Here is a 25,594-nt window from a genome sequence, read left to right as displayed (position 1 = left end):
ATAGCACTTACACAGCCTGGAGGTGTGTTATGGGTCATAGTTCTGTTGAAAAACAAATAATAGTCCCACTAAGCGCAAACCAGATGGGATGGTGTATCACTGCAGAATGTTGTGGTAGCCATGCTGGTTAAGTGTGCCTTGAATTCTAAATAAATCACTGACAGTGTCACCAGCAAAGCACCATCACACCTCCTTCTCCATACTTCACGGTGGGAACCACACATGTGGAGATCATCCGTTCACCTACTCTGCGTCACACAAAGACACTGCGGTTGGAACCAAAAATTGAACATTTGGACTCATCAGACCAAAGGACAGATATCCACCGGTCTAATGTCCATTGCTCGTATTTTTGTCTCTTCTTCTTATCGGTGTTCTTTACTAGTGGTTTCTTTGCAGCAATTAGACCACAAAGGCCTGATTGACACAGTCTCCTCTGAACAGTTGATGTTGAGATGTGTCTCTTACTTGAACTCTGAAGCATTTATTTGGGCTGCAATTTCTGAGACTGGTAACTCTAAGGAACTTATCCTCTGCAGCATCTGTGGCTGTCTTCATGAGAGCCAGTTTCATCATAGCTTTTGATGGTTTTTGAGACTGTACTTGAAGAAACTTTCAAAGTTTTTGAAATGTTCCATATTGACTTACCTTCATGTCTTAAAGTAATGATGGACTGTCATTTCTCTTTGCTTATTTAAGCTGTTCTTGCCGTAATATGGACTTGGTCTTTTACTGAACAGGGCTATCTTCTGTATACCACCCCTAGGTTGTTAACACAACTATTTGGCTCAAACTGTAAGGGAGTGCGTACCTGGCGACAGGGAAGTCAGGCGCAGGAGAGCAAAACTGGGTAATCAACGGGGCAGTTTTATTCATAAAACCACCGGAAACCAGAACAATAAACAAATGGGTACAAAACCCGTCGCGCACCAGAGAAAATGTGCACATGCACTTACAATAAACAATTCCGCACAAAGACATGGAAGGTACACAACAAGTAATACACAACATGTAATGAGGGATATTAAGACCAGGTGTGTGAGAAGGCAAGACAAAATGAAAAGTGGATTGATGATGGTTAGAAGACCGGCGACGCCGACCGCCGAGCGCCGCCCAAACAAGGAGAGGAACCGACTTCGGCGGAAGTCACGGCACAAACACATTAAAAAGGAAAGAAAGTCCATAAATGAACCTTTAGTTGTTTGAGAGAATGCCAAGAGTGTGCAAAGCTGTCGTCAAGGCAAAGTTGGCTACTTTTTAGAATCTCAAATATAAAATGTATTTTGATTTGTTTATAACCTTTTTGGTATAACCTACATGATTCCATATGTGATATTTCATAATTTTGATGTTTTCACTATTATTCTACAATGTAGAAAATAGTAAAAAATAAATAAAGGAAAACTCTTGAATGAGTAGCTGTGTCCAAACTTTTGACTGGTACTGTATATATAAAATATATACTTAAAAAAATATTTTCCTTTATTATTTTCCCATAACCCTACCACCACTCCCCTAATTGGAGTAAACTAATGGACAACAACACTTAGACTTCTACTTCCATAATATAGTATATACATACTATATACATTTTACAGACACTGCATATTTTACAATAGCTATCTTTTGTTTGTTTTTAGTCCCATCCTTCAGCTACCCTCAACCCCTCCCATCTATCTCAGAAGACCATGTAGGTTTGTTTACCTAGCTGCTTTGTGAACAATAAAAGCTGCAGACTGCCTAAGGATATCTATAGCAGAGCATGGATTCATCCTTCCTTTGAAGAACACAGCAGTTTCTCTTCCCCCTCAAGCTCTGTCTTTTGGGGGTCTTTGAGCTATTCCTGATGCAGATTGGGAGCTGTTCTGCAGAGGAAGCTTGTGCAGCACAAAGCACAGATCCCATAGGGGATCTCGCTCAGCCTTTTCATCCCCAACGATATACTTTTCTTTTCTGAATCAGTTGTCTGCCGCTAGGCTTTTATTATGCGTCTTACATCTCTTTTTGTGTGGCATTTCAGCAGCACACTTTTCTGAAGCTTAAGTTTGTACGGTGCTTGGCATGTGGTTGAGACTCGCCTGGAGCTGTGTGTGGAGAATCTTAACTACTATGTAACCTTAGGATAATTGGGTCATTATTATGTTTTTAAGTTGTACTGTAAACTTAAATGACTCGTAGGATGTACAGCACACAATGGTTGTTTTCAGGAGAACAATTCTCATAGACTTGCGTGTGTTGTTCTCAGCCATACTGGGTTCTTCTATTTTTCCCTCTATGTCATAAAATAACCTTACCTTACCTACCTTACATTCCTCCAGCTCTCAACAACTCTGTTATTTCTCATGTCATGTCTGTTCCCAATGTAACTCTCACCTGGTGAACAAACAAGACAGATGTTCCAATCACAGTGTTCAGCTTTTGTATCACAATGCCAATGACTCCCGAATGCTCTCGTCCACATGATTGGAATGACACATTTCCACCTCGTATGAAATTGAATTTTTGTTATTTTTCCCATTGCTAGTAGAGCAACGAGGGAGAAATAAAATGAGTTCTGAGGATGAAAATGACTGAAGCTGGGAATGAATATGTTTTACATGTCAGGATTGCCGCACCACATCTTCAGGATTGGTACAGTAGGTGTTATATGAATGTGCTAGGATTACTGTGGATGGAGTCAAACTATGGGATATTGAGTCATCTTGAAGGGATCGAGTGTTTGTGGTTGTAGAGTAGCCATTGAAAGGAGGCACTGTCCTTGTGCACAAGGTCTCATTTTCTCTGACGTGGTGTTTGCACAGTAAGTGTAAAAAGTGAGTGTTATTGTAAGCCTTAGGCAAGCAGGATGGGATCGACTGAAGGAACTATGAAAACGCTTAAACACTTAGCAAAATATGCAGTGTCCTTTTTATTATTTACTCTCAAAGTGTTACCCAAAACCCATCTCCTGTTAAAGAGAAAAACAGTAGCACGCCTCATTTAATATGTGTTAATCATTTTGCAATTCCCAGTTTGATATTGAAAGAAATTGCCTTAGCAGAGGCTGTTAGACTGTTACTCTTAGCTAAGTGCTGTGATAGGGCTGTTTTGCAGTCATTACCATGCCCGGAGGAGTTATTCCCCCTATTATGAGGAGCAGATCAATAAATCATACCATCCTCACACACACACGCACGCACACACACACACACACGCACGCACGCACACGCACGCACGCACGCACGCACGCAAGCACACACACACACACACACACACACACACACACACACACACACACACACACACACACACACACACACACACACACACACACACACACACACACACACACACACACACACACACACACACACACACACACACACACACACACACACACACACACACACATATTGCCTGCTTGATAATAACTTTCCCACCCATACAGCATTGTAATGGCACAACACTGCTGCTGCTGAAATGCTGAAACATTCAAACAGGGCTGATGGGATTCTGTCTAGACTATGGAAAAATTATATACATTTATTCTAAATGGGCTGTCAGTTGTAACCAATGTGTTTTTTGCTCTCCCTAGAATATGTCTGCTTTTGCTGCACATTTGTAATTTTCACCTTTATCTCCCAAGGATTGAGGCATCAATCTTATTTAGTCAGTGCTGCTAGAGCTATTTCGCAATGCGCTAGACAGAGCGAGTGACGTTCTAAAGACAGAATAGTGACAAAGAGCAAATAAAACCATTTAGAGAAGAGAACGTACCACCTTCTTTTTGTTTGAAGTCATTCATGTGAAAGAGTCTGATTTCAACCTGAGTCAGTGAGGAAGATGTTGACAGTGGAGAGGGATCACACACCTAAGTGAAGGGAATAAACTAACTTGTCACGTTTGGTATTTCCCTGAGAAATTGGGGCCGTTAAGCGGATGGCTTTAGAGCTGAGAATCTGCAGTGTTCGCTGTTACACATTGAGCTTTCATAGTGTGTCTGTGAGCAGAGTTACATCATAGATGATTCATGTAGATGGCCTCACACATGAATCAAACCTGAGACTAAAGCCAAGAGAAAATGAAAAATGAAATTCACCTTCAGGGATTGTTGTTGTTTGTTTGATGATTAAGAATGTATATACACAGTATATAGCCATGTAATAAAATGATAGTTTATTACACCTCTCTTGTATAGAGGAAAAAGTGTTATCAATTGGATAGCTGAATATGAACATTTTACTTTTGTGTGATCAACAGGTTTTTTTTCCCAGAGTGAAAAAATATGGATATTTCTTCTAACTTTATGAAAGCCCAGCAGATTTCTCTCAACTCAGGCTCAGCTCAAACACTGCCTGAATCTGAGGTTATAATGAAAAGGATTTAGAGGCACACAAAGTCTATACATCTTGATGCCTGGGTGCTGGCACATTTGTGTGAATTTAGTTAATATGGGGGCTATTCAGCTTATTGCCTTTCAGACAATTTCTCTCCCAGCTACCAAAATAACACTCAGAGACCTGTGTCCGGCAAGGAAGCGCCCCAGTTATTAGTTTTTCGGTCTGTTGCCCGCAGCCGCTTTGATAATCTCACCACTGATGTTCTTCTGAAGCCTGCTGGAAGGGGGGAGGGCACCTGGAATTTTCTGTTGCTTTATTGTCCCCCCAGCTTGAAAGACATGCTCTATAATTCAATTTGGAGCCCGGGATGCAGTGGCAGGACAGGCAGCAACAGGGAGAGGATTTCTACCGTAGAAACCTTGATGCGCTTTTATTGTTTTTTTTTTCATTTTCTTGACCTTAGTAAAGGAGAACATGTTCCATGGCTCTCAGATATTCAGCTATGTTCGCAATGTCCCCCTCCCCGAATAGATTTTCTAAACTTAACAAAATTAGATTCAAGTAGCCTCTTAGGTGCCTATTCAGCTTGAAACACAGCACAGGGACCATTATATACTGTACATCCTGCCCTGGAGTGGAGTCACCCACAGGGTTACTAGTTAGAAATGACTCACTTATTAGTATGGTATTTCTGTAAGAAATCTGCACTCCATACATCCAATTTCCATTTCCATTCATTTCAAGTGGACCACATGCAGCAGCCAATCATGGCGAAGTCAACAAGTTGTCAACCAGAACACAGAACCTTAGTAGTCCTGCTAAACCCCAGTGCCTCAGTGATCAAAAGAGGCAAGAGTCAAACTCTCTGACAAACACATTTGGTGTGTTTATGCTGGTTAAAAAAATGGAGAGGTTGTTTTCTCCAGACGCCAAATGCAAAAAAAGCAAAAAGGGAATCAAAGTGAATATTTAATAGAAACATCGGCCGGCTCAGCTTTCATACAGTATGGTTTAGATGCGATTGATCAAAATCGCTTCCAGTGCTGTGTACCTCAAATGCGGTTGTTGATTATTTATTTTTTGCTCCACTTCTTCAGCATGTTGGAGCTAGACCCACTTAGCCCCGGAGATACGGGTTTCCACTGCTACAGTGACAAAATTAAATGACAAACAAATGATTCACTTTATACTCACCCATTTGATTTGCATGGGAATTGAGATATGGGACTGAGAGAGTTATTTATATTATATGTAGGGAACCGTTGGATGTTCAAATGCCATTATGCTTTGGTACAAGGTATGATGGATACGTGAAAATAGATATAATGTGTGTGCGTTGGCGATAAAAAGCACTTGTCTGTTCCCGGAAAGGAGGCCTGCTCAGGGAGCACTCAAATAGCCTATTTATGTTTGCTTTGATTTATACTTGACCTCCTTCCACATTTAGACATGCTTTTGACACATACAGTTGAAGTCAGAAGTTTACATACACCTTAGCCAAATACATTTAAACTCAGTTTTTCACAATTCCTGACATTTAATCCTAGTAGAAATTCAGTGTCTTATGTTAGTTAGGACCACCACTTTATTTTAAGAATGTGAAATGTCAGAATAATAGTAGAGAGAATGAATGCAAATCGTAGTCTGGCTTCTTTATGTCGGTTTTGGAGCAGTGGCTTCTTCCTTGCTGAGTGACCTTTCAGGTTATGTCGATATAGGACTCGTTTTACTGTGGATATAGATACTTTTGTACCTGTTTCCTCCAGCATCTTCACAAGGTACTTTGCTGTTGTTCTGGGATTGATTTGCACTTTTTGCACCAAAGTACGTTCATCATCTGTACAGATGAACGTGGTACCTTCAGGCGTTTGGAAATTGCTCCCAAGGATGAACCAGACGTGGAGGTCTACAAAAAAAAATTATGTCTTGGTCTTGGCTGATTTCTTTTGATTTTCCCATGCTGTCAAGCAAAGAGGCACTGAGTTTGAAGGTAGGCCTTGAAATACATCCACAGGTACAGGTAATTAGTCAGAAGCTTCTAAAGCCATGACATCATTTTCTGGAATTTTCCAAGCTGTTTGAAGGCACAGTCAACTTAGTGTATGTAAACTTCTGATCCACTGGAATTGTGATACAGTGAATTATAAGTGAAATAATCTGTCTGTAAACAATTGTTGGAAAAATTACTTGTGCCATGCACAAAGTAGATGTCCTGACCGACTTGCCAAAACTATAGTTTGTTAACAAGAAATTTGTGGAGTTGTTGCAAAACGAGTTTTAATACTCCAACCTAAGTGTATGTAAACTTACGACTTCAACTGTATATGTACACGCACACACACACACACACACACGCGCAGAAAACAGCATATTCCATGTAACAGCTGCCAGACCAATATCACGTCCTCTTGCTCTCCTCCCACTGCTGCAATGATTCATATGACTGACTGTGTTTTCTCCACCCTGTATTGCGGCAAGCACCATTCCAACATTACCCATTGAAAAAGAGAGGAAGCATTAGACAGAGATAGATTGGTGCAACCAGAAAACAATGTAAAAGATGGTCGTTGTAAAAGTCCCTTTTTTCACTCTTTGTTGATGACTGCTGATTTACCTGATTGTGTTCCGTCCTTTATAAGATAGTCTTGTCACCAGTATTGACACACCCCTGCTCTGCAGTGTTGGGCTAAATAAACATTGGCTACAGTAGCACCAAATAAGAAATGAAGAGAAGGACAACAGAAGTCAAACAAAGTACAAATTATTAGAACAATTCATGATGATGATGCAATGATACCATTTCCAAGTATCTTGTTTTTCCACCTTGAATCAATGTGGCCCTCGACAAGGGCAGTGACTTTTTATTTGATTTATTTTAATTTGATTTATTTTATTTCACCTTTATTTAACCAGGTAGGTAAGTTGAGTACAAGTTCTCATTTACAATTGTGACCTGGTCAAGATAAAGCAAAGCAGTTCGACACATATAACAACACAGAGTTACACATGGAGTAAAACAAACATACAGTCAATAATACAGTAGAAAAATACGTCTATATACAATGTCAGCAAATCAGGTGAGATAAGAGGTAAAGGCAATAAATAGGCCGTGGTGGCGAAGTAAATACAATACAGCAATTAAAACACTGGAATGGTAGATTCGACGGTAGATGAGTGTGCAAAAGAGAAATACTGGTGTGCAAAGAAGCAAAAATAAATAAATAAATACAGTAGGGGAAGAGGGAGTTGTTTGGGCTATTTATAGATTGGCTATGTACAGGTGCAGTGATCTGTGAGCTGCTCTGACAGCTGGTGCTTAAGGCTAGTGAGGGAGATGTGTTTCCAGTTTCAGAGATTTTTGTTGTTCGTTCAAGTCATTGGCAGCAGAGAACTGGAAGGAGAGGCGGCCAAAGGAAGAATTGGCTTTGGGGGTGACAAGTGAGATATACCTGCTGGAGCTCGTGCTTCGGGTGGGTGCAGCTATGGTGACCAGCGATCAGAGATAAGGCGGGACTTTACCTAGCAGGGTCTGGTAGATGACCTGGAGCCAGAGGGTTTGGCGACGAGTATGAAGCGAGGGCCAGCCAACTAGAGCATACAGGTCGCAGTGGTGGGTAGTATATGGGGCTTTGGTGACAAAACGTACGGCACTGTGATAGACTGCATCCAATTTGTTGAGTAGGGTATTGGAGGCTATTTTGTAAATGACTAGGAGAAGGAGGATTACTTTGGCCTACACTGTATAAATCACAGATACAGATGAGGCTTTCGAGTCACACCGACTGTATGAAAAATCCAATGAATTGTATTTTGTGTTGCGCAAGCAAAATTTGACAATCCAATGCCTCTACCCATACTCCTCTGTATTTCTCTGTTTACCCTCCAGTACAGGGACGAGAACACATCACACAGAAGAACATTTCCCCTCCCTATGAAATCACCTCGGCACACTGTGCTAACCCTGACCTGGAAGTTGAAAAATGAATGGGCTGTCTACTGCAAGAGGGATGTGTTAACATTCTACAGGTCAGGGCTGCTTCTGCCTGTCATAATGACTGACTGTTTCTGTGATACCCAGGGGGACAGAAACTACACCTACATTGGACCAAACACACATCTATCATTTACCCACCATGCACCATGCCCAGGCACTTTATTATATCTCCCTTTCAATTGTTTCAATTCAATTTAAGGTTTTTTTTTGGCATGGGAAACATATGTTAACATTGCCAAAGTATGTGAACTAGATAATAAACAAAAGTGAAAAACAATCTTATTTAGCAGTAAACACACAGTTCCAAAATAATAAAAACATGACAAATCTCTCTCTGTGTCTCTCTCTGTGTCTCTCTCTGTGTCTCTCTCTCTCTCTCTCTCTCTCTCTCTCTCTCTCTCTCTCTCTTTCTCTTTCTCTCTGATGACATCAGAGAAACAACAATGAAGATTGGAGATGATGACACATTATGATTATTATGGTGTAAAGGGCTGAGGCATTAGGCCTAATGTGTGGACCAGTGGGATGATAAATGAGCCTGTCGGTCTCAGGGAAAAATTAACCATGCAGGATGTGTGTTATTGGGCTGGAGTGTCCACACCCTCTTAATGTTATTGGTGTCTGGGCCTCCAGCTCGGCCTTGGCACTGATTTGTACTTTATCATTCGCTGGTTTATGAGCTATGACCCCCAGCTCTGAATTATACCACCATGTGGACTTCTAATAATAAATATCCCTGTGTGTGTGTCTTTGTCTGTGTGTGTGCTGTGCAGTCCTGAACATCACATCTGAGACGAGACAGACAGAGATCTGTAAATGAGCTGCTGGGGGTAATCTCATTACCTGGCTAGGAGTCAAAGGAGGCCGTGCAATTACTACCCCATAGCTTTGATACTGTAACTAGGCATGTGCACCTCCTGTGGTACCACCAAGACCATAGACAGACTATGATGAGATTCCCCCTGCTACAGTTTTCCTTTGGTTATCTCTGTTGGGTAAGACGTGTTGCGGTGGTTGAGTTAAGGGGTCTAGGAATAGGACCAACATACACAAACACACATGCCGAGACACAGGGGAGGGGGGGGGGGGGGTATTAGGATCCAATTACAGCTCCCTCTGTCATCCACAACTCATTAAGACACACTTCCCTGTCTGGGGAGCACCCCTAACTGCTGGGGGTTAAAATGTCGCGCAACTCTGTCGCGGTGTATCTTACCAACCCTCACTCGTTCCTTCCTTTCCTCACTCCCTCCCTCTCTCCTTCCACCAAGGTATCATGTCCAATTAGGCTGCAATATCCTCCACATGAAACCTGGCTCTCTGGTGGCTGCCTGCCTGGCTTTCCTGTCTTAACAACCGAGGAGAGGCAAAGGCAGAGTGATGATGACTGGACCAAAGACAGGGGTATTTCTGGAGGACTTGCCTTGCTTGGCAGACCAGGGGAATTCCAATCTTGAGGCTCGCCCGGTTCTTTCTTGAGTAAAGGACCTTTGGTGGGCTGCTAGGGACCATTGAGATTTGCACTTATTGCGCTCTGAAATTGAGGCTCAAGCCGCTCAACCTTGTTGTGACAGATCGATTTGCAGGCAGATTTTCTGTGTTGTCCAATTATAATTGAATTCTGTTTGCTGCCTGGGCCATGTTCCCTCCCTGATAAAACACAATAACTTTCCCCAGATTGGTGGCATCATGGGGTGACAGTGGCACTGTGCTGGAGATGACAAAGTGAATATGTGAGCACCAGATTAGCATTTCCTCTGTGGATTCAGCTGTCAACCATCGTAACTCTGAGAAAAACTCTGAAGGCAAAGGATTAATTGGTGATGTGTCAATGTTTTTCTGGAGCTTTTTGGGGAGTTGCATTTTAATACATTCAGATAACTTCATACAACGGTAGAGATTATTAAAAAAAGAAAACCGATTTCAACATCTAGTATTGCACACATAAGCCCCTTTTACTACATCAACTTTTAGTGTGGGAAATGTATAACATAAAGAAACAGACTGTTTTACCAGGGAGCCCTCCCAGACATCTGGTCTAAGTTATACGAACGCTGCTGCACTGTAGCCATTATCATGCTAAGCAGTCTATCTTCAGAAACAGACATCTGCAATTAGCCACCTCTATTACCGGCTTGGAGGACGCTGTTGTGATTCTTATAAAGTGGCAGGGCATGACATCTCCCGCCAGACTGAAAAGGCCTTGAAAGACAGCAGTGTGCTTAAGAGGGAATTCATCCACCGCACGGGTGGACGGACAAATAGTGGACCCTAACGACTCATTACTGTCCTCCTAATGAGGGGAGGACGCCCCACGTCTTCACCGTAGTCCTCCCTCATCTAGTATCTCCCCTATTCTCCCCGGTTCTCTTTCCTTTCTCACCGCTTCCCGGGTTCTCTGTCCCCTGTTCTCTCCCCTCTCTTCTCAGTCTCCTCTCACCGGCCAGCAGTGTCCTCTGGGAATAATTAGCTTGGCCAGTTAAGACAGAGGAGCTGATGTGAGCTGCCATCCCGTGGCTCAGTGGTCATTGCCATGTGCCCTTGTATCGCCTCATTTAGGTTTGAACCCCACCCCCTTCTATCTACTGCATCGTCTCCTCAATGGCTTTGTCTCGCGAAATGATCCTTCTTACGAGCAAAGAAATATCATTACCATTTAATCCACCTGTGTTTGACATGAATACTGCCCTTCCTATTGTGAGGCCACCAGTCATGTCAGAGAAATGAATAGGATCCTTGGTTGTTTTGTGCCGTTTAATAAGACAATGCTGTTTTTTGACGCTATTGCATGATTCCTGTTTCCGGAGGTCATTTGTTGAATGTCTGTTTGTGTATTTTTTATTTGACCTTTATTTAACTAGGCAAGTCAGTTAAGAAAAAAATCTTATTTTCAATGACGGCCTAGGAACAGTGGGTCCTGCCTGTAACTGCCTGCTCAGGGCCAGCTTCTCACCTTGTCAGCTCGGGGGTTTGAACTTGCAACCTTCTGGTTACTAGTCCAACACTCTACCCACTAAGCTACCCTGCCGCCCTTCTTAGGAAGAGACATTGAGAAGGCATGTTAGGTGCAATAAAATTGCTCAGGGAGACAAGTCTGGTAAATATAATGAATCCACAGGACCTTGAGCGGATTCTCTTCGCCAGGTGTAAAAGACACAAACAAGCACACCATAAAAGAAAAGCCTAGTAGAATTCCCATCAGTATGGCTCCCTCAGGCTAGCTGTATCTCCCCCGAGTTTCACCTGAGGACTACACGATTCTGTCGTTCTGCTTAATAAGATAAAATATCATTTGTAAAAACAGAGAGCCAAGTCCTTGCCACAACCTCCAGCAGGTCCTTCCTGAAGGTGGATTAAGTTTCTGGAGTATTGATGCAAAAAGACATAAGCCAGGGAACATTGTAGGCTGTGTTATTGTCTAGAAGGCCAACAATTACCCTGGCGCTGCCGCATTGCATGGACATCAGATTTAATCACTCAGCATCAGCAGGCAGTGATTCATGGGCCTTCAGTCACAATGTCGGCTGCCTTTTGTTAGCCAGCAGGCTGTGGGGACATGAAGGCTTCACCCAGAACCCCCCCCCCTGCTGCCTGCCTCTACTGTGGGCCTGCAGTGGGATAAGTGTGTTTGTGTGTGTGTGCGTGTGCGTGTGTGTGTGTATTTGCGAGTGCGTGTTGAGGATTTTTCATTAGGCTCCATTCAAACTGTCATCAGGGGAGAAACTAGCAACCTGCTAGCTTGTTAATCACCAGCATCATCCAGGCTGGTGGGAGTATAGACCTCTGGTTCCCATCAGCCCAAATGGCTGGAGCTGGAGAATCTGGCACATCAGCAAAACAAAACAGAAAATAATAACAGGAAATATGGAAGAGGCTCCAGTTTATGGGTGATTTCAATCTGCTGCCGCTGCACAAAAGAGGGTTTTATTAAACTAGAATTGATACGCCCTCCAGATTCTGCACCAGCAAATTCAGAGGTGTGTGTGCATCGTCTGCGTACCCTGTTTGTCTCTATGGTTGTTGTCATTATGTTGAAGAGTTATTATGAGGATGGGGTCTTGCCAAAATGCTGCCATCAATTGTTATGTTTATGACAGTGTAAACCTCATTTCATGTCAAGCAAAGAAGCTGAACATCAGCTTACAGCACAAATTCCACAGTTGGACGCTGCTGTTCTTGCAGTTTCTAAAGTGAACTCTACCCCAGCAAGTTGTTTACAGTGGGGCTTGTGTGATGAGTGGAATGTGTTTCGTTTCAGATCTCAGAGGCAGAATGGGACGACCTCCTGGAAGAGTTTGAAGAGAAGAACTACCTCAACGCCAGGCGTTGGAAACCAGGCCAGGACCCGTACAAACTGTATGCCTTCAACCAGAGAGAGAGTGAGAGGATACCCAGCAACAGAGTTCTCAGAGACACACGCCATTACAGGTAACCTACACAGCCCATTAATGTGTGTGTACCTTCATGCACACTCGTATGTGTGTTTAAGTGTGTGAGAAGGCATTCTGTAATTTCCATCTTAATGGCGCTTATTATGCCAGATCACCCTGTCTTTCAAACAGGGCTGCATGTGTCTGCTTCTGTGTGAGCGAACGATGGCTTGTTTCCACGCATCGGATATGGTTTCTAGAAGATGAGAGGGAGTTGATCTGTGTAGCAGCAGCTACAAGCGGCATAGACATAGATAATTGCCACATGCGCTGCAGTTTGTGTGAAAACACCCCACTTCATTGGTGGGTGGGTGCTTACATTTGTCCTATTTCACACATTCAAGTGTGAATTATGTGTGGTTTGGAAATGAGTTTTCAGCATATCCCACTCCCCCTGAGACACCTTCGGAGAGTAGGGTCACGGCCAGGGATCAGCCATTATTGACGGCGACCCTGGAGCAATTGGGGTTAAGTGCCTTGCTTAAGAGCACATAAACAGATTTTTCACTTAGTCGGCTCGGGGATTCAAACTAGCGACCTTTCAGTTACTGGCCCAATGCTCTTAAGCGCTAGGCTACCTGCCACCCCCATTACGTTTGCTTTTATTCGCAGACTCCCAATTAGACTAAGACCATTAGTCTTACAGTGGATATCATTCAATTCCTCTCACTGCACGACTGATGTTTCAAATACCATGAAGCAACAAACCCTGCATGAATCCCTCAAAGACTGATTCCCCCGGAAATAAGAAGAACACAGGGGATGCTACTATAATAGTGGAATACACACAGATGTGGAAAATATCAAACACCGTGTTTGCAAATATCATAGGATGATTTTTGACCATAGAAACACAGACTTGGCAACTTCCACACTCAATTGTTGACTGGTGTGATGTTTTCATGAATGAAAGCAGTTGAGCATCATGCTGACAGAGCCTACACTCTCGAAATGTTTAACTAACATACAAAAACCCTTAGGAGGCGAGACAATCGTGTTATTTTACACAGACTAATCTGCTGGCATGAAATGTTCATTTTAGAGCACTATGCTCTACTTCAACTTCGTTTGACAGTGATGTTAAGCTTCTTTTTCATTCTGTTTACAGGACTATTTAGCTGCTTGCTTTTAACTGAAAATTCCACCCCAAAACTATCTTGCATCATGTGGAGATGATTTCTGTATTTTGACAGTTATACAGTACCAGTCAAAAGTTTGGACACACCTACTCATTCAAGGGTTTTTCTTAATTTTTTACTATTTTCTACATTGTAGAATAATAGTGAAGATATCAAAACTCTGAAATAACACATATGGAAGCATGTAGTAACCAAAATAAGTGTAAAACAAATCAAAATATATTTGAGATTTGAGATCCTTCAAAGTAGCCACCCTTTGCCTTGATGACAGCTTTGCACACTCTTGGAAATCTTGATTGCTGACAATTGAATCATTTGGGGACAATGTCAGCAATGCTCCCTGCCTAGTAGACAGCTAAGGACACTGATGCGCCTCTCAGCCACACTCCCATCTCTCACAGCTTCTATTCATCCATGCTGGAATGAAGGGTGAGAGAATTGAACGACCTATATTGATTTTCACTTTTAGTGGTGTGTTTGTCTCCAGCCCTCAGGAACCGCCTGCTTGTTAGGTTCAGCAGAAAAACCTGTTTATGTAATTAATGTGATCTGCTCAGACCAAACAAAGGAGAAAGAGAGATGTGTGTCTTTATCATGCACTTATTGTCTTGCATGTCGTTTTAATTTGGTTTGAGCTAATTGTCCTGTATTGTAGTTACCTAGTTGGGTATGTGGATGATCTTCACAAATCTTTATCATGCATTTTTACTGGTGGAGAAAGATTTGCTGCAATGTTGATGAACATGGGGCAATTACTAAGTTATGACATTTCTCTAAGTTGCTTACAGCTCTGAGCTATTTTCAAATGAACAACTGCACACCCCATTCTGGGTCAGCCTACCAGCTTTGTTTGATCGTCCAGATTACTGTAAATCCATGAAAGTTTAAACATGGAAACTGCATTTGGGGAAAGTGGGATAAGTTGAGTAGTATTCAACTCTAACAAAGATATCTACATATATTTCAGGATGTTGTGTATCCCTGGACATAATCAGAATTCATGTAAACATTGCAGTTTTGAAAGCTTTGTCTTTTGGCACAACTTTCTATGCTTCCTTTCTTAAGTTTCGCTTTTGTGTCTTTTACTTTATGTATTGTAGGTTTTATGAAAATACAATAGCTTTGGTAATTTAAAATATATTTCACAGCGGTTTAGATGGTACAATGATTATCTACAGTATGCATTGCTTGTTTTGTTACATAAACTGATATTAGGCAAACTATTAGAATTTTTGCAACCAGGAAAAGGCAGAGTGATTTCTGCATATTGCACCTTTAAGCATCTTTTAACACAGACTTAACACCTTACAAACACTTTGTACTTTTTCAACACTTTTTCTCCCCAATTTTGTGGTATCCAATTGTTTTAGTAGCTACTATCTTGTCTCATCGCTACAACTCCCGTACGGGCTCGGGAGAGACGAAGGTTGAAGGTCATGCGTCCTCCGATACAAAACCCAACTAAGCCGCACTGCTTCTTAACACAGCGCGCATCCTACCGGCCAAGCCCTCCCTAACCCGGATGACGCTAGGCCAATTGTGCGTCGCCCCACGGACCTCCCGGTCGTGGCCGGTTACGACAGAGCCTAGGCTCGAACCCAGAGTCTCTGGTGGCACAGCTGACACTGCAGTACTTTTTCAACACTTTTAACATAGGCCTGGCCCTGCTGTTATCTCATATACCAGAAATAATGCCTTGCATTATGCCTGAGAAGAAAACACTTCAATTTGCTCAACTTGCTCAATTGGGCTCAAATTTGCTCAACTTGCCATTGACTATTGATTCAACTTACCCCATGGCCATTGGTTCAACTTACCCAAGGCAAACATTTGGACTATATTAGCCCACACAGTTACAAGGATGCACTTTCATGCTATGTGTTGAAGACCTTATAGAGATCCCAACTGATGTATAGAACAACCTTAAAAGTATCTACTTTGGTTTAGATAAAGTCAAGCCTAACCCGCTTCCCAATTTTTCCATGTGTTTTCTTCCATCACAGACTCTATGAAATGATGACCTCTTCCAAAATATTTGGTCAAATTAATAATTTTGTGTATGGTTCCCTTTAAACAAGGGTGGCTCAACTTACCCCTTTGGCTCAACTAACCAGATAGTATCTTTTGGATACAAATGGAGAGATTTCCGCAGATTCGGTTATTTGCATTTTGTGACCTATAAACATGTACTTTGAGCACAAATCGAACTGCTTATGGTTAGCCAAGATCCAGTTGGAAGAGCCAAATTGAGAGTTAAAGTTCGCCTTTGCCCCAGGTATTGCACTCAAGCTTTTTGGATGGTTGGTTGTTGCTGATGAGGCTAGGATAGAAAGCCGTTCCTTCTTGTCTCATTGATCGGGTCTGTCACACGGAGCCTCAGGCTTTTCCACACATTGACCTGGCTTCTACCTCTCTGTCAACCATTGTATCGCTCCATCGCTTACAAGACAACCACTTGTCTCACTCCCTCTTTCATCTTCCAGGTCTCCCTGCGGAGAGATAGGACATGTGTGGGAATGTGTGTGTGTGTGTGGTTATGTGGGTGTCAATGTGTGTGTGTGTGTGTGTGTGTGTGTGTGTGTGTGTGTGTGTGTGTGTGTGTGTGTGTGTGTGTGTGTGTGTGTGTGTGTGTGTGTGTGAGAGAGAGAGAGAGAGAGAGAGAGAGAGAGTGTGAAAGGTAGAAATGAGTCAGTTATTGATTGCTCCTCTGTATTTGGCTAACACCAGATCTACGGTCAGCCAGTCACCAGGACATGTCCTCCTGTGTTTGGCTAACACCAGATCTACAGTCAGCCAGTCACCAGGACATGACCTCCTGTATTTGGCTAACACCAGATCTACGGTCAGCCAGTCACCAGGACATGTCCTCCTGTAGTTGGCTAACACCAGATCTACAGTCAGCCGGTCACCAGGACATGTCCTCCTGTATTTGGCTAACACCAGATCTACGGTCAGCCGGTCACCAGGACATGTCCTCCTGTATTTGGCTAACACCAGATCTACGGTCAGCCGGTCACCAGGACATGTCCTCCTGTGTTTGGCTATTACACAAGCGGCCTCGACCCCCTCCGGGACACACACCAGTCTAGTTGAATAAATGGTGCCTGGCATCCAGCCTTGTTTAGGAATTCATATTTACTCAAAACCTGAAACCTCAACTGCATTTTGCAGTTTCAGCAGGTCTGAAAATATATCCTCACACTGTCTGCCAAGTCTCTATTCACTGTAATATTTATGTTGAATTGGTGCCAGTGAATATTCACAACCGTCACTCCTCCCTGCTCCTGCAGACAGACAGACAGACAGACAGACAGACAGACAGACAGACAGACAGACAGACAGACAGACGCTAAACCCATTCTATTATGTTATGAGCTGCCAGCCTACAGCCCAGAGTGACCTTCCTAGAGCAAAGCCTTTCATAACGGAAACATTCACTCACTGTCGTGGGGCTCACCAGTCGCCACACCTAGCGCTTTTCTCCACCTAGAAGCTAGGCTGCTTTGAATGTGAGGAACATGTTGCTGTGGCATTTCATATGTGGTGGTTTAGGAAGGCAGCTGTGCTTAGGGAGAACGTTTGCGCTCCATATTTCCCCACAGACTCCCCTCCGCCTCTCAGTCGGCCATCGATCTCCATTGAAGCACAGTGCTTTAGTAATTACACAGAAAACACAGCACAGAAAATGAGTTAATTGCTCTCTGGTACCACCTGGGTTGTTGTTGTCGTAGCTGGATCTAAATGTTTTTTTTTTTTTAAATATACCAGGCTTTACTGACTCACTTATGGCCTGTTCATACCTGAAAAGCTCTATGTCGATCAAAGAAATGACCACGATCTATACGATATTGATAACTCCTGTCCTCCACCCTCCTCTTTTTGTGTGTAGAGCCTGCAATCCACTGTACCTGAATCAAACATGAATCATTCAACCTCTTGTCTGTGTCCTAGTAAAACAATGTTGCAGCTCTCACAGCTCCACAGGCTTGATTATAAAACCAAGGAAGGCTATTGAACAGGGTGCGTTCTCGTATAGGAGGGGTCATTTTTCATCTTTGATTAAAAAAGGGGTTGTATTGAAATTGGGATTGCTGAAGCGCACACCTCCCACGAGGTTCATTTCACAACACATTCTCGCTCATATTACTGTAGAGAACTTTCACCGCCTCTTTTAACCGAACGTTTCAGATGAATGGCTAAAATTTGATCAAAGTTTCTCACTCAAATTGTATTTACTTTTTGCACTCAGTTTATTTAAGTGTTACCTGAATTTTAAAAAGCTTAATCTTGAGAAAAGTTTGGCGTAAAATGCAGTCAATTTAAACTGATGTGTTTGTCTAATATGTTGATTCATTGTCTAATATGCTCATTCATGTATTTGACACTGGGCATATTAATTTATACAATAATTATTATTCAATATGTCCTCATCCGGGATTTGAACTCACTACCTCTTGGGTCATGGCATTCCAACCTTCCTGCTATGCCACTATGTCTGTGTCAACTATCACTTAATTTCACCATTCTGTCTTCATTGATTTGATTTATTATTTAAGCAACTCGTTTTTTTCTGTATAGTTGTCTTTTATTGGTGGGGCATATTACTCTGTTTTAATTAATATTACTCCTTAATCCCTATGATAAATAACATTTTGTGTGTACTTTTAACATACCTGCAAAGTGTAGCAATACAAGGGCCAAATATGTCAATTAAAATGTTGTATGTTAAAGGCACTGTGTGTGTGTAATCAGTTTCACAGCCTTTTTTTAGGTATCATGTCCAAATACTAATTTCTAATTGAATGAACCTATTAGGCAATTTGAGGAAACACATAATTTCAAGTTGACAACATTTTCCATACGTTTTTTTATGTTTGGACCAACAAAAATGTTTAAGTTCAGGTAACACTTTGACTGAAAAGTGAGAAAAAAATAGGCTGTGGAACCAGTTACTTAATGATATTTAGTTGAAACAACATGTTTCAGTGTTTGTCAGATAACCTTCGTACACAGTACGCAACATCAGAAGACGGTTGAGTGAAAGGTTGAGTGAAATAGTTTGAAATGTGCTGACAGGAGCCATCATCTGTCAATATTGAACGATGACACAATGCTGGCTACAGAATCTCTACCTCCTCTGTCGCACTAGTTCAAACAACTCTACGATTCCTTAACTTGAGCAAGTTTAACCAGAGCCTGTGACCATGTGGCTGGGTCTGCGTTATAGGCAGAGAGAGAGAGAGAGAGAGAGAGAGAGAGAGAGAGAGAGAGATTGAGAAACAAAGGGAGAGAGAGAGACAAAGAGAGAGAAATCCTGAGCCTACTGTACGCCTTCACTATGGTGAATCCCTAAAACAATACAGAAATACACCACGGAAAAAGAAGGAACAGCATGTCAGAAACCAGCTCAATGTAATTGAAGAACCCATAGACTACAATGACTTCTGGGAAAATTGGAAAACACTTGTAACGGTTTTCTTCCTCTTCTGAGGAGGAGTATGAAGGATCGGACAAATATGCAGTGTGGTAAGTGTTCGTCATTTTATTAAACAGAACACTACAATACAAAGTAAACAAAAAGAACAACCGAAACAGTTCCATCTGGTAACTAATACAAAGACAGAAAACAACTACCCACAACCCATAGTGGGAAAACAGGCTGCCTAAGTATGGTTCTCAATCAGAGACAACGATCGACAGCTGCCTCTGATTGGGAACCATACCAGGCCAAAACCAGAAATACAAAACAAAGAACAAAAACATAGAATGCCCACCACAACTCACGCCCTGATCAAACTAAATTTTATGAGACATAAAAAAGGAAATAAGGTCAGAATGTGACAACACTAAACAAACAACAACACAAAGAGACAACACATCTATTCATTACGGAGATGTATGGTAAACCACTTCTCCAATCTTTTTGGCCCTATAACAAAGAACAAACAGCAAAAACATATACAGTACCAGTCAAAAGTTTGGACATACCTACTCATTCAAGGGTTTTTCTTTGTTTTTACTGTTTTCTACATTGTAGAATAATAGTGAAGACATCAAAACTATGAAATAACACAAATGAAACATGTAGTTACCAAAAACGTATTAAGCAAATCAAAATATATTAGAGATTTGAGATTCTTCAAAGGAACCACCCTTTGTCTTGATGACAGCTTTGCACACTCTTGGCATTCTTTCAACCAGCTTCATGAGGAATGCTTTTCCAACAGTCTTGAAGGAGTTCCCACATATGCTGAGCAGTTGTTGGCTGCTTTTCCTTCCCTCTGCGGTCCAACTCATCCCAAACCATCTCAATTGGGTTGAGGTCGTGTGATTGTGGAGGCCAGGTCATCTGAAGTAGCACTCCATCCCTCTCCTTGGTCAAATAGCAATTGGCCTAGCGTCGTCTGGGTTAGGGAGGTGTTGGCCGGTAGGGATAACCTTGTCTCATCGCGCACCAGTGACTCCTGTGGCAACCAAGGTTGCCAGGTGCACTGTGTTTCCTCCGACTCATTGGTGCGGCTGGTTTCCGGGTTGGATGCGTGCTGTGTTAAGAAGCAGTGTGGCTTGGTTGTGTTGTGTATCAGAGGACGCATAACTTTCAACCTTCGTCTCTCCCGAGCCCGTGCGGGAGTTGTAGCGATGAGACAATTGGATACCATGAAATTGGGGAGAAAACGGGGGAACATTTTAAAAATAAATAAAATATTTAAAAAACAGACGTACCAATTAGGATCTAGCTAAAAATACTTGAATCAGTTATAGAACCCATTGACCTTTATAGTTATGAGGTCTGGGGTCCACTCACCAACCAAGAATTCACAAAATGGGACAAACACCAAATTGAGACTGCATGAAGAATTCCGCAAAAATATCCTCAGTATACAATGTAAAACACCAAATAATGCATGCAAAGCTAAATTAGGCCGATACTCACTAATGATCAAAATCAAAATTTAATTCTACAACCACCTAAAAGGAAGCGATTCCCAAGCCTTCCATAACAAAGCCATCACCTACAGAGAGATAAAACTGTAGAAGAGACCCATAAGCAAGCTGGTCCTAGGACTCAAACAAACCCCACAGAGCCCCAGGACAGCAACACAATTAGATCCAACCAAATCATTAGAAAACAAAAGATGATTACTTGACACACTGGAAAGAATGAACAAAAAGCAGAGCAAACTAGAATGCTATTTGGTCCTAAACAGAGAGTCTACAGTGGCAGAATACCTGACCACTGTGACTGACCCAAACTTAAGGAATGCTTTGACTATGTTCAGACTCATTGAGCATAGCCTTGCTATTAAGAAAGGCTGCTGTAGGCAGACATGGCTCTCAAGAGAAGACAGGCTATGTGCACACTGCTCACAAAATGAGGTGGAAACTGAGCTGCTCTTCCAAACCTCCTGCCAAAAGTATGACCATACTGGAGACACATATTTCCCTCAGATTACACAGATCTACATAAACTCCCATATCTGTTGGGTGAAATACCACAGTGGGTCATCACAGCAGCAAGATGTGTGACATGTTGCCACAAGGAAAGGGCAACCAGTGAAGAACAAACACCATTTTAAATACAACCCATATTTATGTTTTTTTTCTTTCCTTTTGAACTTGAACTATTTGCACATCATTACAACACTGCCCTTGACACACACAAAAACATCCAGTGGCGTACTGCATTAGCATCGAAAAGCCCCCACGGTATGCAACTTTTCAGGGAAGTTAGGAACCAATATACACAGGCAGTTAGGAAAGCAAAGGCTAGCTTTTTCAAACAGAAATGTGCATCCTGTAGCACAAACTCCAAAATGTTCTTGGACACTGTAAAGTCCATGGAGAATAAAAGCACCTCCCCCCAGCTGCCCACTGCAGTAAGGCTAGGAAACACTGTCACCACCGATAAATCCATGATAATTGAGAATTTCAATTAGCATTTTTCTACGGCTGGCCATGCTTTCCACCTTTATTTATTTTGCTCCTTTGCACCCCAGTATCTCTACTTGCACACTCATCTTCTGCACATCTATCACTCCAGTGTTTAATTGCTATATTGTAATTATTTTCCCACTATGGCCTATTTATGGCCTTACCTCCCTTATCCTACCTCATTTGCAAACACTGTATATAGACCTTTTCTATTGTATTATTGACTGTATCTTTGTTTTACTCCATGTGTAACTCTGTGTTGTTGTTTGTGTCGCACTGCTTTGCTTTATCATGGCCAGGTTGTAGTTGTAAATGAGAACTTGTCCTCACCTATCCTACCTGTTTAAATAAAGGTGAAATAAAAAAGATATATAGACATAATATTTAATTTGAAATGTCTTTATTCTATTGGAGTGTAATGTTTACTGTTCATTTTTATTGTTTATTTTGTTTTTGTTTATTATCTTCTTCACTTGCTTTGGCAATGTTAACATATTTTTCCCATGCCAATAAAGCCCTTGAATTGAATTGAGAGGGGCCCTTGATTAACGCCAGCAGGGGCCCCTGGCTGCTCTCTCCAGTCCCGTGGTGTAAAGCAGAGGAAATTGGTCTGTCAGAAGAAGCCTGAGGGGTCTAGTATTATCCTCCAGGACCTGTTCACTGTCCTTGTCCACTCTCCTTTCTCTTTCTCTCTTTTTTATTCATCTTTCTTGTCCTGCTGCCTAATGAAATAATTCATGCAGATGGTGTGGACTAATAGAGCAGAGCGGCAGGCAGATGATATAGAAGGAGGAGGCTGATCAGCTGGCCAAGCTTTGGGGCTGGGGGATGTACTGGGTGGTGTGTTCTGCTGCTCTGACAGTCAGTAATGGGCATGTGGATCTCCCCTAGAAGGCCAGGAGCTTAGCAGAGTTACAGCCGGACGCGTTCACAATCACAACCCCCGAGCGAGCCAACGCACACACACACCACACTAGCACTGCACAAGGAGGGAGGGAGATCACTGCCGCATGTCCACCCCCTCTTTGTCCATTGTGTGTAGCTCTCGCTCCGTCTGTCTCTCTCACCAGCTTATGTTTTCCTCTGTCTGTCTGTCTGTCTGTCTGTCTGTCTGTCTGTCTGTCTGTCTGTCTGTCTGTCTGTATGTCTGTCTGTCTGTCTGTCTGTCCACATTGCCATCACTGGACAGTTGTTTTTGTTCTAGACAGCAGCCAGGGTTCCAGACAAATGCAATCAACTTCAGTTTCAACTCTTTGATTGAATTATCCCAAACAACGGAGTCCTCTATTACAAACGTAGAAGTCGCCGCCTTATTTTAGCTGCTGAACTAATGACATGTTCACACTGTAACTCCAATGAAATCTTTTCTTCAGTTCTTGTCTTGTACATACACAGAAAGTTTGTAGGATCTGTCTGTGTCAGTCATGTCTGTTTCACCCCATCTCACCTTGATGTTCTATTTCAGCTCACTCCTCCTCGGTCTGTCTTCACTGACAGGTACTAACTCTCTCAGGTGCCTTGGCTACAGAGAGGGGAGGCTCCATGGCTGGATGATTGACATAAAAATGCACCAGGAACTCCTGAGAAGATCTGGTCTTCCAGACTTGGTTCAAATCAGATGATTAGCTAGCTGGTTACCTGACCCGTATCACTGGGCTCGTGACAGCTGTATAATCCTGTGTGTGTGGTTGGCGGTGCATATTTTTACACTTGTTAGGGGTCTGTAGGAATGTTCTTCACTTCCTGAATGTGGTCTGAGCTGCTTAATAGGGATGGTGGTCTCTCAGTAAGACTGTCTCACTGCCCTCTGACATCATTAAGAGTAGTTAAGGCTTGGGACAATACTGCCCCCTTTGGATGAATTGCGTGCCCATAGTAAACTGAAAAGAAATCTGTCCAAAATTGCTAATATATGCATATAATTATTGAATAGAAAACACTCTAAAGCTTCTAAAACCGTTTGAATTATGTCTGTATGTATAGCAGAACTCACAGGGCAGCCAATCTCCCAAACTAGTTTTCTCATCAGGAAAGTTGGGCCAACTTTGACGTCATCACCCCCACCCTTCCCAACCAGCTATGGATCTGGGAACAGTTTCTATGTCTTCCGCGAGATGTCTTCTATCAGTAGAGCATTTAATTGTGCAAGCGAGCTTTGACCCTTTGGCAGGCAAAATACTGGGTGTCGCGAGAAAATAGATGTTCTGGCGCGAATTGTACACAGTCATTCCTCCGTTCCAGATTGTCTGAGAGGAATTGTTTTGTCTGTTTGAATTGCCAATTGTTTTGTACGTTAATAACATCCTAAAGCTTGATTCTGCACTTAGTTTGACCAGTTTAGTCGACATATAATATGTAATTTTAAAGTTTTGATGCGCAACTGTTCGGGACCAGAAGTAATTTTGGATGCATTTCAGCTGGAACTTGTCACAATATGCTAATACAAAGACACACGACTTGAAACCAAACAATGTTTTGAGTGAGTATGACTCCTTCCACTACATTCTGATCGAAGACCATCAAAGGTAAGGGAATATTTATGTTGTAATTTTGTGTTTCTGTTGACTCCAACATAGCGGAGAAATATTGCTTATGTCTGAGCGCCTTCTCAGATTATTGAATAGTGAACGATTTCTGTAACGTTAAAAATAAATGTGACAAAGCGATTGCATTAAGAAGCAGTGTATCTTTCTAACTATATGTAGAACATGTATATTTAGTCAAAGTTTATGATGTGTATTGCTGTTATCTGGCGTTATCTGGCGGAGTTGTCTATAATTTCTCCGGACATTTTTTAGCATTTTCTAAACATGGCGTCAATGTAAACGGAGATTTATGGATATAGATTGCATATTATTGAAAAAAACATAAATGTACTGTGTAACATGTCCTATTACTGTCATCTGATGAAGATTTTCAAAAGGTTAGTGAATTATTTGTCTTTTAATCCTGCGTTTGTGATTGCATCTTTTGTTCGACAAAATGGCTACATATCGTCTGTGTCTTTGTGGTGGTTTGACATACATATGTGCTATGTTTTCGCCGTAAAACATTTTAGAAATCTGACTCGCTGGATAGATGAACAAGGTGTTTATCTTTCATTTGAGCTATTGGATTTGTTAATGTGTGGAGGTTAAATATTTCTAAGAATATTTTTGCATTCTGTGTGTCACTTTTTGAGTTGAGGGGGTGGGGAGGGGGGTGCCCTTGGGTAACGTGTAGCGTGAACACGTGCCAGGAGGGTCTAAAAATAAATAAAGCTGTGGGAAGCAATGAACGGGGTTCACAGGATGACAGAAAGGACACAAAATCTTCCTTTATGTGCAATCAGTGAAAACATTACCATGTTCATCTCTCAATTCCTTCTTTATTTACTCTACCTTTATTTTAGCAGGGAGTCATCATTAACTTATTCGATATAGGGGGCAATCTTTTAATTTTTGGATAAAAAACGTTCCCGTTTTAAACAAGATATTTTGTCACGAAAAGATGCTCGACTATGCATATAATTGACAGCTTTGGAAAGAAAGCACTCTGACGTTACCAAAACTGCAAAGATATTGTCTGTGAGTGCCACAGAACTAATGCTACAGGCGAAACCAAGATGAAATTTCATACACAGAAATGCCCCAGATTTTGAATGCGCTGTGTTCCAATGTCTGGCTGTGAATGCGCCAGGAATGAGCCTACACTTTCTGTCGTTTCCCCAAGGTGTCTGCAGCATTGTGACGTATTTGTAGGCATATCATTGGAAGATTGACCATAAGAGACTACATTTAC

General features: G+C 42.0%; 1 protein-coding gene across 1 annotated transcript in view; it reads left to right on the top strand.

The window, feature by feature from the left end:
* LOC135557614 (polypeptide N-acetylgalactosaminyltransferase 14-like) overlaps nt 1-25,594 on the top strand; it is a 120,867-nt gene that overhangs the window by 5,346 nt on the left and 89,927 nt on the right. The window contains exon 2 of the mRNA XM_064991054.1: nt 12,572-12,741. Within this exon, the coding sequence (XP_064847126.1) occupies nt 12,572-12,741 (170 nt within the window). The remainder of the gene's footprint in view (nt 1-12,571; nt 12,742-25,594) is intronic.

The sequence above is a fragment of the Oncorhynchus masou genome, chromosome 16 (assembly GCF_036934945.1).
Source record: "Oncorhynchus masou masou isolate Uvic2021 chromosome 16, UVic_Omas_1.1, whole genome shotgun sequence".
Taxonomy (NCBI): domain Eukaryota; kingdom Metazoa; phylum Chordata; class Actinopteri; order Salmoniformes; family Salmonidae; genus Oncorhynchus; species Oncorhynchus masou.
Note: the sequence above shows the minus strand (reverse complement) of the source record. Positions and strands in the feature narration are given on the sequence as shown.